The following is a 17,884-nucleotide window of genomic DNA, read 5'->3' on the forward strand; positions in this document are numbered from 1 at the left end:
TCTTCGTACTCTTCGTCTATCTCCAGATCTTGAGAAGATGCTCAGCAGAGCTTTCATTGAGGTACCAGGAACCTCTGCACTGATCAGAGTAGCCATGTGATGCGGTGGTAATCTCAGTTGCTTACTCTTGTAAAGTGTAATGTAGGCCAGCAGCAGGCTGCTCCATTACCCACCCAGGGATCTAGCTCCCTCAGTCATGTGTTGTCACAGCACCGGTCACTACAACTAGAAAAAGAGGGAGCACTGAAGGGCCACCCTGAGCATTGAAAGCCAATACCAGGAAGAGACACACACTTTTCTCTTATTCCATTTTCTAAAAGTATTTGCAAGGCCCTACTTCTCTGCAAGGAGTGAGGAAGAATACATGTATTATGAGGTGAAGAGCTACTGTTTGCCATAATTTCTGAATCCAATTAGACATTAGTGCAATATACATCAAAGATGAGTGCTAGAATGAAAACTCATGAAAACTTGTAAATAGATTAACATAGACATTTATAATAGCTTGACTTAACCTTATAGCAGTTGTTGGGTAATTTCCCCCAATAAAGAAGATATTTCAGTTAAGTAAAACAAGCCTAAAACATTTGTTATTTGTTAGCAATCTAAAACTATTATTTTGAAATTCTGGTGATCCATTAGAAAAGGAATCATTGAGACTAACCTATCCTATCTAATAAAGAGGGAATATGCTAATTGACCCTCATGCCATCACAACGATGGAGCTGCCCACAGCCAATAAGGAGGGAATATGCTAATTGGCTGCCCCGCCCTCAAAGATGGCGGCGTCCACAGCCACAAGATGGCCGGCAGGGGAGGGCAGTTAGGGGTGACCAGGCCATCAGGGGAAGGCAGTTGGGAGGGACCAGGCCTGCAGGGGAGGGCAATTAGGGGTGACCAGGCTGGCAAGAGAAGGCAGTTATGGGTGACCAGGCCAGCAGGGGAAGGCAGTTGGGGGTGATCGGGCCAGCAGGGGAGCAGTTAGGCATCAATCAGGCTGGCAGGGGAGTGGTTAGGGGGTAATCAGGCTGGCAGGCAGAAGTGGTTAGGGGCAATCAGGCAGGCAGGCAGGCGAGTGGTTGGGAGCCAGCGGTCCTAGATTGTGAGAGGGATGTCTGATCGGGCCTAAACAGGCAGCCGGACATCCCCTGAGGGGGTCCCAGATTGGAGAGGGTGCAGGCTGGCTGAGGGACACCCCCCCTCCCCAGTGTATGAATTTTATGCACTGGGCCTCTAGTATATATAAAAGGCTAATATATAAAGTGTCCCCACGAGAATTCAACCTGGAGACCAGGAGTTCTATCACTCTCTATGACGTGCGCTGATCACCAGGGTGCGGTGCGCAATGAAGGAAGGCCCTGATGGCCCTGATGGGTGGCAGAGCTCAGGACGCGCACTGAGCCAGACGCATGTCAGGTGAAGCCTAGGGAACCTACCCTTGCATGAATTCATGCACTGGGCCTCTAGTATCTAAATACAATGGGATGAATGAGGGTCCTGGGACAGGTGGAGAGGTCCAGCTGGCTGGGGCTTTGGTCTCAAGCCTCCGGAAATGGCGGCAGGGGTGTGGGGATTAGCTGGAGGATTTCAGTGCTCAAAAGAGAGGGGGGTGGGTGTGGCTGGCCCCAAATGCGCTGGGCAGAGACTGAGTGGGGAAGCCACTCTCACTCCAAGTTGCTGGGGCAGGAGGCGGGAGGAGGCACCAGGCTGGGCTGGGGTCCTCGACCAGTCAGCTTCAGGCTTATTTTCCATGTGGGTCCCCACCAGGGTGGGCTGCTGGGCAGTGGCTGTGCAGGTCCGGGTCCCAGGCAGGTGGGCAACTCACCTGCAGTGCGCATCTGCTTCTGGAACTCAGCGCTTCACCTGATGTGCGTCTGGTTCCTTGCACATCCTGGGCTACGCTCTATCCCGCTGGGGTGCATGGGGCAAATCTCCCCTCTTTGCAGGTCCCTTGCCTTGGCCCTGAAGGGCTGTGGGACTTGGAGCAGCTGTAACAGGCAGGCCAGCTGCCAGCGTCCCACAGGCAGACCTGTGGCTCTCATCCCCAGGAAACCGACTTTGGAGAAAAACAGGTAGGAATGTAGTTATTAATGGTGAAAATGAAGAAATTATTTGTATTCAGGAGGCATGTTCCCTTCCCCTTCCACTTGCAGATGTGAATTAGAGAATGATGGGTGCTATTTGTATGGATTTACTATATTTCCTGCCAGATCCATTGGACAGTGTATTTGATATAGACATTATGTATTTATTGAACATCAAATGAGAGGGAGGCAGAGAGAAGACACTTATTGTAGACCCAACCCCTTCAATGTAGTCATGCAAAATAATACAAGGCAGCGTAAGAACTATTGCAACTAAATATTAAGGGTAGTATGTTTCATGGGAGTTTTCAAGTAGAAAGAAAAGACTTGTCTGGACAAGTTTTATAGAGAACATAAGTTTTGTTTGGCTGGGATCTTGAAAGATGAGTTGGATTCTAAAAAGAAAAAAGCATCTATTTGTGGGGCACTCCAGAAAGTTCATTCAGGCTAGAGGAGAAGGAGCATGAAAGGAAGTCCTGGGAGATAAATAAACCTTTCCACTTCCGTCAGCACAGTGCACTCTACTACCTTACTTAGTAGGTCTTTGGATGTGGAATTGTACTTTGAAAATGCGGTTATATTAGTGCTGAGTTTCTTTTCAGTAGCCTTTTCTTCATCAACTAATCTTGAGAACTATAATAACCATAAAGGAAGGTCTGAAATGAAACCATTTTAACTAGAAGCAGTTTATGGCAGATAGTCATGTCCCAGGCTAGGATTTCCCTGAGAAAACTCAATCTTTCCCTTTCCTACACTGTCCATTGTCTTTTGCATCTAAGAGAGCATTCCTTGGCAATGTCAGGGTGACTCCCCTGTTTAAGAACCCTCAGTGCAGCAGGGCTGTGATTATAACTCCTCTCATTGTTATTGTTATCATGTTAATTATTAACTATTTACTGTCCTGTATCCAGCTATGAAAAATATATACATATGTCTATCATTTTACGTTTCAGCCTATCCTAGGGTTTCCCTGCTTTGCTTTCTCCCAGCTCCCTAATCTATCACCAATGGATTTCATGTAACCCACTTGGATCTTCTCTTTGGATTGTAATGTATAAAATAAGGTACCAAACTGCCTTACTCCGGACATTATCTCAATTCATTTAGATTTTGCCACCTGGCAATGAACTCATAAAAATTTTCATTAGGTTTGAATGATTCTTCCATTGATGGAACCCAGTTTTCTGATGAATCTCATTATTGCTGGATTAAACAGTGTCACTGTGCTGGCAGCAGGAATGGCACCGAGTGTCTGACCGGTGGGGTCAGACCCAACCTGGGTTCAGCAACCTTGGTACTTGGTTCTGGCTGGGTAAGAATACAGGGCAAGACCAAACTGTAAGAGAACATTTACTGGGTAAATTACAGAGGTGTGAGAAGTAATTCTTAGAGGAAATGGGCTTAGGAAATGAGATACGGAGGTAAAGGAAGGGGCCTTGGAGCTTGGGAGTGCAAGCTAATGGTATCCTGCCTGTGGGAGGAGGAGATGGAGGGAAAGGGAAAGGTACAGGTGTGCTCCAGGGAGGGAGAGTGCACTGGGTCCTCCTTCCTAAAGGTTTTAGGGTGGAGATTTTAGGGGAGGTCCCAGGGGAAGAGCCAAATGAAATATTCTGTAGCTTTCCAGGTGTGTCCATTCAGGGATGTGGTCTCCCCTGATGGATTTGCTGGCACAAGGGCAGGGATCTTTATCCAATGCAGCTGGTCCTGATGTCAGCCCTGGCATTTTGTTGCTTATCTGGGCCTGAAGCTGAAATACAATGAGGCATAGATGTTATCTCTAGGGAGGAAGATCAGGGGGTTCAAACCCCAGGACCAGTGATCTGCTAGAGCAGGAAAAGGCACCCTGGGGACAAGGCCCCACCCTACAATTGACTGCCCATTTCTAGACACCTGGCCTTCCACCCTGGTGACCTGTGTACCTGGCCCACCTCCCTGCTCTGCGTTGGTCTGTGGAACTGCCTACAAGATAACCACAAGTAAGGGGTGGCTCATGACCTCAGAGGAGGGTGACTGAATCACCAGTGGGAACACATTTTTCATGTGAAAAACATTTTCTAAAGGTAACCATTCTAAATATGCAGAACTCACTTTTCCCGCTGGACATGGTGGCTTGTTTCTGGTTTCAATGCTCTTTCTGGGAATCTGGCTGTAGTTCTGGAAGGATACCACCCTAAGGCATCCCTGGTCCCTGAGCCTGGGCACCTTTTTGCAAATGCACACGTCAGACTCCAGTTGTCAACAAAGATCAAAATGGAGCCAGATTCATTAGGTGCCTTTTAAGTGTGTATGTTTGCAAGGAAGGACCATGTTCCCTGGGGGACTCTCAGCCCTGCCTCTCAGTGCAAATGTCCCTGGACAGGAGTTGTGGCTGCTTTGGGCTCAGGCCTGTGCACCTCGGACGCTAGGGGGCGGAGTCCAACGAAGTGTCGGTCCTAGGAGTAGCGGTGGGGGCGGTGGTGGGGGTGAAGGTGGGAGGGGGTGGGTGGGACTACGCTCTGCTTCCACCCTGTTGTTCCCTTTGCTTCAGCTGCACTGGTATCGCATCTCCCTTGTTCTGTCCTCATCTGTGGAGCTGCGGTCTGTAAGGTGGTGGGAACTGCAGGCGGGACTCAGGGAGGCCCAGGAAACTAGAAATGGTGAGTGTGCGGCGGGGCGCGGAAACGGGGAGGAGGGGCGGGTGGAACCGCCGTGGCTGGACAGTCTCTCCACCGTCAGGTCCGGAGCCTGCGGACCCAAGGCGCCCGGGGGCTCCGCTGAAACTGCAGGCCCCTCGGGCTCGCAGTGTGGGGCCCAGCGGGACCGGGCGTCCAGTTTGTCCCCCCGGCAGGGCCTTAGGCTGCGGAGCGTGTCTGGGCAGCTCTGCACCCACATCCCCGCGGCTCCGCAGTTGGTGCGGTGACCGCGTGGAGGGTCATTGGGGACAATGGTGACTCGGTCTCCGCGGTTCGTGCATGGGAGGAGCTGTGCTCTGTGGGTCCCCTGTCCCTCCTTTCTCCCCAGAAGGATCCCGCTTTCTCCTGGGTTTTGATGTTTGTGGAGCAGGCTCTCAAGTCCACTCTCTTTCCCCCAGGCCTAGCTCTGCAGCAAATGCCTGCATTTTCACTGTTAAAAACAAAATTCAACTGAGTGAATTGGAAGGTCTAAGTGACTTGATTCCCCATTCACATGTTAACGAAAAAACATTCAAACCTGTAAAGAATTTTTGTGAATTTATTTGAGCCAAACTGTCGACAATATCAGGGAAGCAGTATCTCAACGGATTGGGATAATGCTCCAGAGAATGGCAGTTTCTCATATATTTTTATACATTGAAATCAAAGGAAGGGACAAAGATGGGTTACATGAAATCCATTGGTGATTGATTAGAGAGGTGGGAAAAAACAAAGGGGGGAGGGGGGAGGGAGAGCCCTGGGATTGGATAAAGTGTAAAATGGTAGATACATACTGCATTTCCAGTCTCTCCCCCCGAATCCTAACCGCCATGTTCCCTCCTCTGAGTCACAGCATGTTTATCAGCTATTTGTTTTGTGGTGCTTTTCAAACTGTTAAAAACAGAATACAGCGAAGTAAGTGGAAGGTCTAATTGGCTTGATTCCCATTCACGAATCAGGCTGCATCCCATCTAGTAAATAGAATCTCAGAGGAGCTGTTCTAAAGTGGAAGGCGTTTACAATAGGCAGAAAGGAAGTGGCTTTGAGAGGTTATTAGTAAAAGGAAAGAAAGGATTACTTCAGGCAGGGTCACCCTTCCTTAGGGGAAGGAACAGCAGGAGGCTTTTAGACAGATTAGTGTTGAACAGCAAGTTGCAGAGTGACTGGGTTAGAATTTTACTCCTGGGAGAGGTGAAACTGCAGTTACATACAGGCATGCACCCTGAACCTGGGGAGTACATCTTGAGGCAGTTTTGTTGTTTTCAGTTCTCTCACACACACCTGCATGGTGTTTCCTGCTACACACCTGGCCATATGGTGTAGCCTGTGGGTCCTAGGCAACAATCCTGTACAACGTGCTACTGTACTGAATACTGTAGGGAATTGTAATGCAGTGGTAGTAAGCATTTATGAAAAGGTGCAGTAAAAATGTGGTGTGCAAGATAGAAAATGGTACATCCGTGTGGGGCTCTGACCCTGAATGGGCTACTGGACTGGAGGCTGCTCTGCAGGAGTCAGTGATTGGTGAGTGAATATGAAGGCCTAGGACGTTACTGTGCAGGACTGTAGACTTTATCACACTGTACACTTAGGTCAGGAAATTTACAAAAAACAGATTCATCAAGCCCAGGAGGCAATGATGCAATCAAAAGGCACAGCCAACACAAGACCTCTGAGGCTGCTGCCCGCATGAAACAGCATACTGCTTCACAGCAAAGTTTTCTTTCACTAAGTAGAAAGCTCACAAAGATAAAGAGGATAGTATAGCAAATACATTAGCCAGTTCACCATCATCAGGTATTCTATGTAGTGACTGTAACTGTATGTGCTGGACTTTCATAGGACTGGCCGCACAGGAAGCTTGTTTACACCAGCATCATCATAAACATCTGAGTAATGCATTTCCCTATGACACTGTGATGGGTATGACATCACTAGGTGATTGCAGGTTTTCAAATCCACTGTAATCTTTTTCTTATAGAAAGTATTTTATTTTTTAAAATATATTTTACTAGAGGCCCAGTGCATGAAATTCATGCACTGGGGGGGGGGGGGGGGTTGTCCCTCAGCCCAACCTGCACCCTCCCTAATCTGGGACCCCTCAGGGGATGTCCTACTGACAATTTAGGCCTGATTCCTTTGGACATCCCCCTCACAATCCGGGACTGCTGGCTCCCAACCACTCACCTGCTTGCCTGATTGCCCCTAACTGCTTCTGCCTGCCAGCCCGATCACCCCCTAACCACTCCCCTGCCAGCCTGATGAATGCCTAACTGCTCCCCTGCTGGCTGGATTGTACACAACTGCCCTCCCCTGCAGGCCTGGTAGCCCCCGACTGCCCTCCCCTGCAGGCCCGGTAGCCCCCGACTGCCCTCCGCTGCCAGCCTGGTTGACCCCAACTGCCCTCCCCTGCAGGTCTGGTCAGCCCCAACTGCCCTCCCCTGCAGGTCTGGTCCCCCCAACTGCTCTCCCCTGCTGGCCTGGTCTCCCCCAACTGCCCTCCCGTTCCAGCCATCTTGTGCCAGGGCGTGAGGTCAATTTTCATATACCTCTTTATTATATAGGATTGATTTTAGAGAGGAAGGGAGAGAAAGAGAGATATAGAAACATCAATGATGAGAGAGAATCATTGTTTGGCTGCCTCCTGCACGCTCCCTACTGGGGATTGAGCCCGCAACCCAGGCACCTGCCCTTGGCCAGAATCTAACCTGGGACCCTTCAATCCACAGGCCGACGCTCTATCCATTGAGCAAAACCAGCTAGGGCAGGGATTTTATTTTTCATTAAGTAACAACTGACATACAACATTATATTTGTTTAAGGTGTACATCATAATGATTTGATATTTACACAATAAGTCTAACATCTGTCATCATACATAGTTACAGAATATTTTTTCTTGTAAAGAGAACTTTTAAGACTTATTCTTAACAACTTTCAAATTGAAATATGGTATTACTAACTGCAGTCACTGTGCTGTAAGCTGCATTTCCATGACTTATTTTATAACTGGGAGTTTGTACCTTTGACACTCTTCATTCATTTGACCCCCACCCCACCCCCGTACACCACTCCTGCAACCTCTAGCAACCATCAATCTGTGCTCTGAATCTATGGAGTTGTTTTTTTAAAGGTTCCACAGATGAGTGAGAACACGTGGCATTTCCCTTTCTCTGACTTATTTCACAAAGCATCCTGCCCTCAAGGTCCATGAATGTGTTGTTACAAGTGGCAGAATTTCTTTTTATAATGGCTGAATAATACAATGATAGTCCTCTGTGTGTGTGTGTGCACCATTTTCTTTAAAAAAAATTTTTTTTAAATGTTTACCCGAGGATATTTTTCCATTGATTTTTGGAGAGAGTGGAAGAGAAAGGGAAAGACATAGAGAAATACTGATGTGAGAGAAACACATCCACTGGTGGCCTCCTGCATGTGCTCTGATCAGGGCTCAGGCCAGTGAGGGGCACTTGATTCCAAGGTGTGTGCCCTTGACCGGGACCCTTCAGTCCACAGGTCAACGCTCTATTCACTGAGCCAAACTGGCTAGGGCTTAAATTTTCCTTTTCAATAAGTTGACACAATACATTAGTTTCAGTTGTCAACATAGTCATTAGACATGTACATAACTTATAAAGTCTAATACCCATGAGATACCACACATAGTTTATAGAATATTATGGACTATATTTCCTGTGCTGTACTTTACATCCCCTGACTATTTTGTAACTATCCATTTGTACTTCCTTTTTTAAAAAAATAATTCTTTATTGTTGATAGTATTACATATATCGCCATTTTTCCCCCATTGACTCCCTCTAGCCCTCTCTCGCCATCCCCCCACCACAGCCCCCTTCCCAGCTGTTCAGTACCCTATTGTCTGTGTCCATGGGTTATGCATCTATGCATTCATGGCCTTTGGTTGATTTAGTCCTACCCACCCACCCTCCCCTGCCTTCCCTCTGATATTCCACACTGTCTTCCATACTTTCATGTCTCTAGATCCACTCCTTTGATCTGTTTATTAATGGCCCAGTGTACGAATTCGTTGCACATTGAAAGGAAAATAATTAGAAGAAATATTTTAATATTGTTATTCTGCCATTCTCTATAATAGAAGTGTCAACCAAATTCATGATCGACAATGACAGATTGAAACACACGTGTGCAATTGGCACCATTGAGACCTTTATCTGTATCGTGTAGGCGCAAGTAAACTTAGCCTATCATAGATAATAGAATACACTTAATTAGACCTGCTTTCTGATTTAGCTAAACTTTTTCCAGCCCAGTCAAGCACCCCAACTTCTCTCTCAGGTAATTGTCAGCAACACAGCAGTGAATATCAACATGAAGCAGATTGTTATTGTAGATCATGCAGGGAGGACAAAGGGTGAAATATTTAACTGCAGCAGTGTTTGACTATATTCTGCGCAGTGAGAAAACCTGAAGTCATTTTCAAGGTCCACAACTTCTTCTTTTCAGTCGGGTCAAGTTCCTAAGGTTTCTAAATCTCTGTTTTCCGGCTAATGAAAAGAAAATAGGATTCCACCGAGTGTCCTATCTACCTACTCCTGGACTTCTGTGAGGATCAATGAGATGAGGCACGGGAAAACGCTTCACAGACATTTGGTTCAAGTGTAAATGTTCCCACCTGCTATAAAGCAAGTCCTGTGCCTGTGCTGAAGAAACTAAGGAGGCTAGTCGCTAGGGAGAGAAGCTGGGCATTGTTACTTGAAGTCATTACCAGGACGGTAATACTTAGCATATTAGCCTTTTATAGATATAGATTTTATAGATATAGAAGATAGATGTTTTGTTACTTACATTCCACGTAACAGTGAAATCATGTGATACTTGTCTTTCTCTGACTGACTTATTTCACTTAGCATGATACTGTCCAGGTCCCTCCATGCTGTCTCAAAGGGTAACAGATTCTTCTTTTTTTACTGCTGCATAGTATTCTGTGGTATAAATGTACCACAGCTTTCTATTCCACTCCTCTACTGCTGGGCACTTGGATTGTTTCCAGATCTTAGCTATTGTAAATTGTGCTGCTATAAACATAGGGGTTCACACATTGTTTCTGATTGGTGTTTCAGGTTTTCATAGGATATACTCCATGAAGTGGGATCACTGGGTCAAATGCCAGTTCCATATTTAATTTTTTGAGGAAACTCCATACTGTTTTCCATAAAGGTTGCACCAGTCTGCATTCCCACCAGCAGTGTACTAGGGTTCCCTTTTCTCCACATCCTCGACAGCACTTGTCTTTTGTTGATTTGTTGATGGTAGCCTTTCTGACAAGGTGTGAGGTGATACCTCATTGTCCTGTTGATTTGCATTTCTTGGATGATTAATGACTTTGAGCATATTCTCATATGTCTCTTGGTCATCTGTATGACCTCTTTGGAGGAGTGTTTATTTAGGTCCTTTGCCCATTTTTTATTTGGATTGTTTGTCTTCCTTCTGTTAATTTGTATGAGTGCCTTATATATTTTTGGATATTAACCCTTCATCAGATCTATCATTACTAAATATGTTCTCCCATACATTGGTCTCCCATTTCATTTTATTGATGATTTCTTTGCTGTGCAGAAGCTTTTTATTTTGATATAGTCCCATTTGTTTATTTGCTCCTTGTTTCATTGACCTAGGAGATGTGTCTATAAACATATTGCTACAAGAGATGTCTCAGATTTTTCAACCTATGGTTTCTACTAGGATTTTTATGGTTTTATGACTTACATTTAAGTCTTATATCCATTTTGAGTTTATTCTTGTGTTTGGTGTAAGTTGGTGGTCTAGTAAGGGTTTGTTTGTTTTGCTTAATCCCTCCCCCTTTTTTCATCCAGGCTCCCAACCCCCTTCCCTCTGACAGCTGTCAGTCTGTTTTCTATATCTGAGTCTTTTTATACTTTGTTAGCTTTTTTTCTTCCTTAGATTCCACAGGTAAATGAAATCATGTGGTGTTTGTGTTTTTCTTACTGGTTTACTTCACTTAGCATAATGCTCTCCAGGTCCATCCGTGCTGTTCACAGAGGGTGAAATTGCCTTCATTTTTATGGCTGAGTAATACTAAATTGAGTTGGACCATGGCTTTTTTTTTTTTTTTATCCACTCGCCTACTGATAGGCACTTGAGCTTCTTCCAAGTCGGGGCTATTGCAAATGATGCTGCAATGAACCCAGTAGTGCATATTTTCTTTTGCATTAGTGTCTGCAGTTTCTTTGGTATAATTCCAGAAGTGAAATCACTGGGTCTGGAGGTAGTTGTATTTTTAAGTTTAGAGGAAACTCCATACTAATACTTGTCATTTGTGCCTTTATTGATGATAGCCATTCTTACTGGTGTGAGGTGATTTTTCAGTGTGGTTTTAATTTGCATTTTTCATATGTGTATTGGCCATCTGTATGTCCTCTTTGATGAAGTATCTATCCAGGTCCTTTGCCATTTTTGTTTTAAATTAGCTGTTTTGTTTGCTGTTTTTTATTTCATGTTTTCAAATCCGCACTGTTGGGTATATTTTTTATTGATGTTAGAGAGATGGCTGGGGGGGAGAGAGAGGTAGAGAAAAACATCTATTGGCTGACTCCCATTCACTCCCCAACTGGGAATCAAACACAAAACTGGGGCATGTGCCCTGATCGGGAACTGAACCCACCACCTTTTTAAATAGTTTTTTTGGTGTTGGGTTGTATAAATTCTTTATAAATTTTGGGTAATAACCCATTACCACAGGTTTCATTGGTGAATATGTTCTCCCACTGGACTGTTTGCCTTTTTATTTCGTTGACAGTCTCCTTTTAGTTTGATGCAGTCCCATTTGTTTATTTTTTCTTTTGTTTCTCTTTCTCGGGGAGACATATCAGAAAAAGTATTGATAGGAATAATGTCCACAATTTTACTGCCAGTTTTATTGGCTAAGATTTTTATGTTTTGAGTCTTACATTTAAGTCTTTTAGCATTTTTAGTTTATTCTCATGTATGGTGTAAGATGCTGTTACAGTTTCTTTCTTTTTCTTTTTGTTTTTTGCATTTTCCCAGCATCCTTTATTGAATATACTGTATTTACTTTATTGTGTATTCTTGTCTCCTTTGCCAAGTATTCCGTAACCATAAAGGCATGGGTTTATTTCTGGGCTCTCTATTCCATTCCAGTGATTTATATGCTACTTTTATGCCTGGACCATGCTGTTTTGATTACTATAGCCTTGTAGTACAGTTGGATATTAGGTAGATTCATCCACATTTGTTCTTCCTTAAGATTGCAGTTGCTATTCAGGATGTTTTGTGGTCCCATATAAAATTGTTGAATATTTGTTCTAGTTATATGAAATACACCATTGGTATCTTGATAGGAATTGCATTGAATCGATAGATTGCTTTGGACATTTTAGTGATTTTAATTTTTCTATCCATAAACACCATATATGCTTCCATTTATCGATTACATTACAATTACAGTTTATATTTAATTTTATTTTGTATTAAGTTCAGGTGTTGAATATAATGTTTAGACAAATTTTACAATTTTCCGTCTGATATTTTCAGTACCCCCAAGACCCCTTATGTATATTGGAATCATGTGCCACTTCAATATGAAAAAGTTGCAGATTTTGCCCTGGCTGATTTGGCTCAGTGGGTGGAGCATCGGCCTGCAGACTGAAGGGTCCTGGGTTTCTTTCTGGCCAAGGGCACATGCCTGGATGGTGGGCTCGATCCCCGGGGCGGGGGGGGGGGGGCATGCAGGAGGCAGCCCATGGATGATTCTCTCTCATCGTTGATGTTTCTGTCTCTCTCTTTCTCTCCTTTCCTCTCTGAAATCAGTAAAAATATATTTTTTTAAAAAAGAAAGAAAATGTTGCAGATTTCAATAAAGGCCCTTGGACATGACAAGTTTTAAATTGTTCCTCAAGGTCCAGGCCCCAGTTACAGTGTTACAATTCTGAGTGTGGGGCATGCAGGAAACCAAGGACAAGTTTCATTAACAAAATTTAAGAAATCACGAATTTGACTATGCTTAACAGAGCATCCTCAAGCTTTGATCATAGTTTTAAGCATTTGAGAGTGGAGATCTCTTTCCTGAGACCCTGAATTTCCCATATTTTACACCCAGCTATTTCAATCTGTTACCTTACTTCTTTTTTTTTTTTTTTTATAAATTTTGGGGCTTGGGCTGGGGAAAGTAAATTGTGGGACAGTGACTAGGAGATATATGGGGGAAGTCATGAAAGATACAGGTGTTTTTTTTTTTGTTTGTTTGTTTGTTTGTTTTTAATATATTTTATTGATTTTTTACAGAGAGGAAGGGAGAGGGATAGAGAGCTAGAAACATCGATGAGAGAGAGACATCGATCAGCTGCCTCCTGCACACTCCCCACTGGGGATGTGCCCGCAACCAAGGCACACGCCCTTGACCGGAATCGAACCCGGGACCCTTCAGTCCGCAGGCCGACGCTCTATCCACTGAGCCAAACCGGTTTCGGCTGTTACCTTACTTCTTGAGTTTGTTGCGTGCGCACTCCTTGGAGCCATCCCTTCGCCTGACTTTTAATAGTTCCCCTGTATTCAGGTCCCTGTTCGGGCGCCAGATATGAGTGGTCTCTCTTGGCCGCAACCAGCACGGCTAGAGAGTGGACGAGTCTTGAGTGGGGCGACTGAAGATTGAGAAAAAGAAAGAGACAGACACAGGGACAGTGGGGAAAGCTGGGACCAGGTGGGACAGTGTTCTCAGATGGAGAGACAGTGACCCAGAGCTAGAGCAGCATGTTTATTATATACAGCATGATACCAGAAAGTTTTACTACAGTTTAAGACAAAGGAAATTATGTGAAATCATGCTTAAAGATCAAGCTGCAATATTCATTCTTGTGGCGCCTCGTAAACGTCAAGACTGACTAGACCCTGATAATTGCATCTGCACCTGGCACCTGGGTGAACTTAGATAATTACACCCACCCCCTGGCACCTGAGTTAAAGGTCAGGATTAACAACATCCCTGCCTTTGGCAAGGTATGTCTCCAAGACATGGCTTGGCTGACGCCGCTGGATTCAGCCAATGTCCCTCGGCTCATGCGCTCCCCACAATAGTCATTAAAAATTTATGCAGATATGACAGTATGCTTCATGGACTACTGTACAAAATGGTGGTTATAATGGAGATGAGTCTTCTCACAAGGAATTGATGGGCTTAAAATAGAAGTATTTTAATTTATTAAATAGAAGTTGTTCAAGGTGCTCTTTACCCTGACATTAGAGAGCAATGAAGACTTGAAGTGATCACAATAAAATCATATCAATAAATTATCAATAAATTCCATGTGTTCATGAGGAAGTGAGTGTGGCAACTAAATAATAGTCTTAAAATCAAGTCATAGACTGAATGTTGGGACCACATGTCCCATGTGAACTTCTTATGAATCATGTATAGATCCTTAGTGCTGTCTGTCTCACCCATTCTCCTATATACATATGTGGGATGTTTTAGGACTCGGTGGCCTTTGAGGATGTTAATATGGAGTTCACCACGGAGGAGTGGGCTTTCCTGGATCCGACCCACAAGAAACTCTACACAGATGTGATGCTGGAAACCTTCTGGAACATGGCATCAGTGGGTAGTTATCACAAATTCTTTTTTTAAAAAATACATTTTTATTGATTTTAGAGATGAAGGAGAGGGAGAGAATGAAAGGAAAAATCAATGGTGAGAGAAAATAATGATTGGTCACATCCTGTGCGCCTTACACTGGAGATCTAGCCTGCAAACCAGGCCTACTGGAAATTGACCTATGACCTCCCAGTTCATAGGTTGACCGTCAACCACAGAGCAATTCTGGCATGCAACAACTTGTTACTTATATAGTCAATTAGAAAACTAGTGTTGCTTGCTCATTAATGGCTGTTTCAAGAACTGAAATATGGGAAGGGAATACATTGGTAATTAAACTAGGAATGATCACAGCTCATTGTGTACCCACAACCTAACCATTTTTTATATTCTTTAATACTTTATAATGCTTTTTCTAGCATGTATTTTAGAAGAAAAATGTGAAGGTCATGACAGTGAAGATCAGTATGAAAATCATGGGATGAATTTTAGGTGAGTCGCATTGACATGACAAAGCATTAAGAGCATCTTTTTAAAAAAATTTTTTTATTTTTAAAAATATATTTTATTGATTTTTTACAGAGAGGAAGGTAGAGGGATAGAGTTAGAAACATTAATGAGAGAGAAACATTGATCAGCTGCCTCCGGCATATCCCCCACTGGGAATGTGCCCACAACCAAGATACATGCCCTTGACCAGAATCAAACCTGGGACCCTTCAGTCCACAGGCCAACGCTCTATCCACTGAGCCAAACCAGTTAGGACAAGAGCATCTTTTTTTTTTTTAATACGTTTTTATATATTTATATATTTAATATGTTTTTATTTCAGAGAGGTAGAGGGAGGGAGAAAGAGAGACAAACATCATATACAAGGGAGAATTATTGATGGCTGCCTCCTGCACCCCCCACACTCAGAATTAAGCCCAGAACCTGGGCATGTGCCCTGACTGGGAATCAAACTGTGACCTCCTGGTTCAGAGGTTGACGCTCAACCTCTGAACCACGCCAGTCGTACAAAATTATGTTTTTATTGATTTTAATATATGGAGGTGAAAGGGAGAGATAGAAACATCAATTGGCTATCTCCTCCATGTCCTGTACTGTGGTTAATAAGTCTGTAGTCTAGCCATGGTTTCTTTTGGGGAATTGAATTCATAACCCCCTGGTGGATGGGTCCATGCTGAACCATTTAACCACAAAACAATCTTAAATACAGGTAATCCAATTGTATCAGCCCAGTTTTAATTTATTAAATCTTAGAATAATGTCATCACAATCTTTTTTCTGAAATATGACCTAATGTTTAGTGTATAAAAAATAATTACACTTGGCAACAATATATAGAAGTACCATTAATGAATGTAAGTGTTTTCATAGTATCTATGATCCAGCCTATTTCAGAGGTTTTAGGATATCACCTTTAAAAATCGGATGTACAGAAACCCCACCCTTTCTTTGAAAATGGTAAAAATGACATTGTCATGCTATTAATAAATGTTAAATCATTCATAGAGTATTAATAATATGCTTCTGATTTTTACAGCAGTCATATGGTAGAGAGACTCTGTACAAGGAAGGATGATAGTCAATGCAGAGAAAACTTCAGACAGGTCCCAAATCATAATGAAAAGAAGGAAACACCTACTGAAATAAAACAACCTACATCAACATTGTGTAGGCAAATCTTCATGGGTTATTTATCCTTGAATAACCACCTGAGCTCTCACATTGGACCCAACCTGTACCTGTGTCAGGAATATGAGGAAAACCCTTATAAATGTAAGGAACCTGAGAAAGCTTTCAAGCCTCACCAACATATTCGAAGACATAAAGGCAGCCCCAATGGGAAAGCTTTCCACTATTCAACTTCCCTTAGGAATCATGAAAGAACACATATTGCTGGGAAAATGTATGAGTGTAAGCAATGTGGGAAAGGCTTTAGAAGTCTCAGTTACTTTAAACTTCACAAAAACATGCATAGTGGGGAGAAACCATATCAAAGTAAGCAACGTGACAAAGCTTTCAGTTCTCCCAAGAACTCTGGAGAAAATGAAAGAACACACACTGCAGAAAAGCCCTATCAATGTCAGAAATCTGGTAAAGCTTTCAGTTCTGCTTCACTTAGAAATCGTGAAAGAACACATACCGGCAAGAAACCTTATGAATGTAAACAATGTGGGAAAGCCTTCAGTTCTCTCAGTTCTCTTGGAAATCATAAAGGAAGTCATGACAGAAAGAAGCCTCATGAATGTAAGCAATGTGGTAAAACATTTGCTTATCCCTCTTTCCTTAGAATTCATGAAAGAACTCATACCAGGGAAAAACCCTATGAATGTAAGCTTTGTGGTAAAGTTTTCTCTTCTTCAACTTACCTCCGAAAGCATAAAAGAATTCATACTGGTGAAAAACCTTATGAATGTCAGCACTGTGGTAAGCATTTTAGTTTTTCCACATCTCTTAGATATCATGAAAAAATGCATGCTGGGGAAAAACCCTATGACTGTAAGCAATGTGGGAAAGCTCTCAGACATTCCATTTCTCTTCGAAACCATGAAAGAATGCATATTGGGGAGAAGCCCTATGAATGTAAGCAATGTGGGAAAGGTTTCAGATATTCCGCGTCTCTTCGAAATCATGAAAGAATGCATATTGGGGAGAAGCCCTATGAATGTAAGCAATGTGGGAAAGCTTTCAGTTCTCCCAGTTCTCTTGCAACACATAAAAGAAATCATGACGGAAAGAAGCCTCACAAATGTAAGGAATGTGGTAAAACTTTCTTTTATCCCTCTTTCCTTAGAATTCATGAAAGAGTGCATACTGGGGAAAAACCCTATGAATGTAACCATTGTGGTAAAGCTTTTTCTTATCCAGCTTCCCTCCAATGTCATGAAAGAACTCATACTAAGGAAATACCCTATGAATGTAAGCAATGTGGGAAAGCTTTCAGACATTCCACTTTTCTTAGAAATCATGAAAGGATGCATACTGGGGAGAAACCCTATGAATGTAAGCAATGTGGGAAAGCCTTCAGTTCTCTCAGCTCTCTTGGGAAACATAAAAGAAATCATGATATAAAGAAGCCTCATGAATGTAAGGAATGTGGTAAAACTTTCTCTTATCCAAGTGACCTCCGATATCATGAAAGAACTCATAATAAGGAAAAACCGTATGAATGTAAGGAATGTGGTAAAGCTTTGTCTTATGCAAGTTCCCTCCGATATCATGAAAGAACTCATAATAAGAAAAAACCCTATGAATGTAAGCCATAGGGGAAACCCTTTGTTCATCTCAGTTCCCTTCAAATTCACAAAAACACTAATAGTGGAGAGAAATCAAAATGAATGAAAGAACTCACACTGAAAATAAGCCCTATCGCGTAAAGATTGTAGAAAAACCTTTGACCATCCTAATTCTTTTTCTTTTTTTAATCCTCACCTGAGGATATTTTTCCTTTGAGAGAGTGGAAATTAGAGCAAAAGACAGAGCAATATTGATGTGAGAGAAATACATCAATGGGTTTCATCCTGCACAGTCCT

The 17,884-nt window shown here is 43.1% G+C and overlaps 1 protein-coding gene across 2 annotated transcripts in view; it reads left to right on the forward strand.

Annotated features, from left to right (window-relative positions):
• The first annotated feature begins 4,520 nt into the window (after positions 1-4,520).
• The window catches only part of LOC308250315 (uncharacterized protein), a 52,689-nt gene continuing 39,325 nt past the window's right edge, over positions 4,521-17,884 (forward strand). Inside the window, exon 1 of one of the 2 annotated variants that reach the window (XM_080672779.1) lies at positions 4,521-4,720. In XM_080672779.1, coding sequence (XP_080528905.1) covers positions 4,718-4,720 — 3 coding nt within the window. In that variant the 5' untranslated portion in view covers positions 4,521-4,717. Of the gene's footprint in view, positions 4,721-14,769; positions 14,838-17,884 lie in introns of those variants that run through there. The other variant, XM_080672780.1, reaches the window with a different exon arrangement.

This window comes from Plecotus auritus (genome assembly GCF_963455305.1).
Source record: "Plecotus auritus genome assembly, chromosome: 6".
NCBI classification, from domain to species: Eukaryota; Metazoa; Chordata; class Mammalia; order Chiroptera; family Vespertilionidae; genus Plecotus; species Plecotus auritus.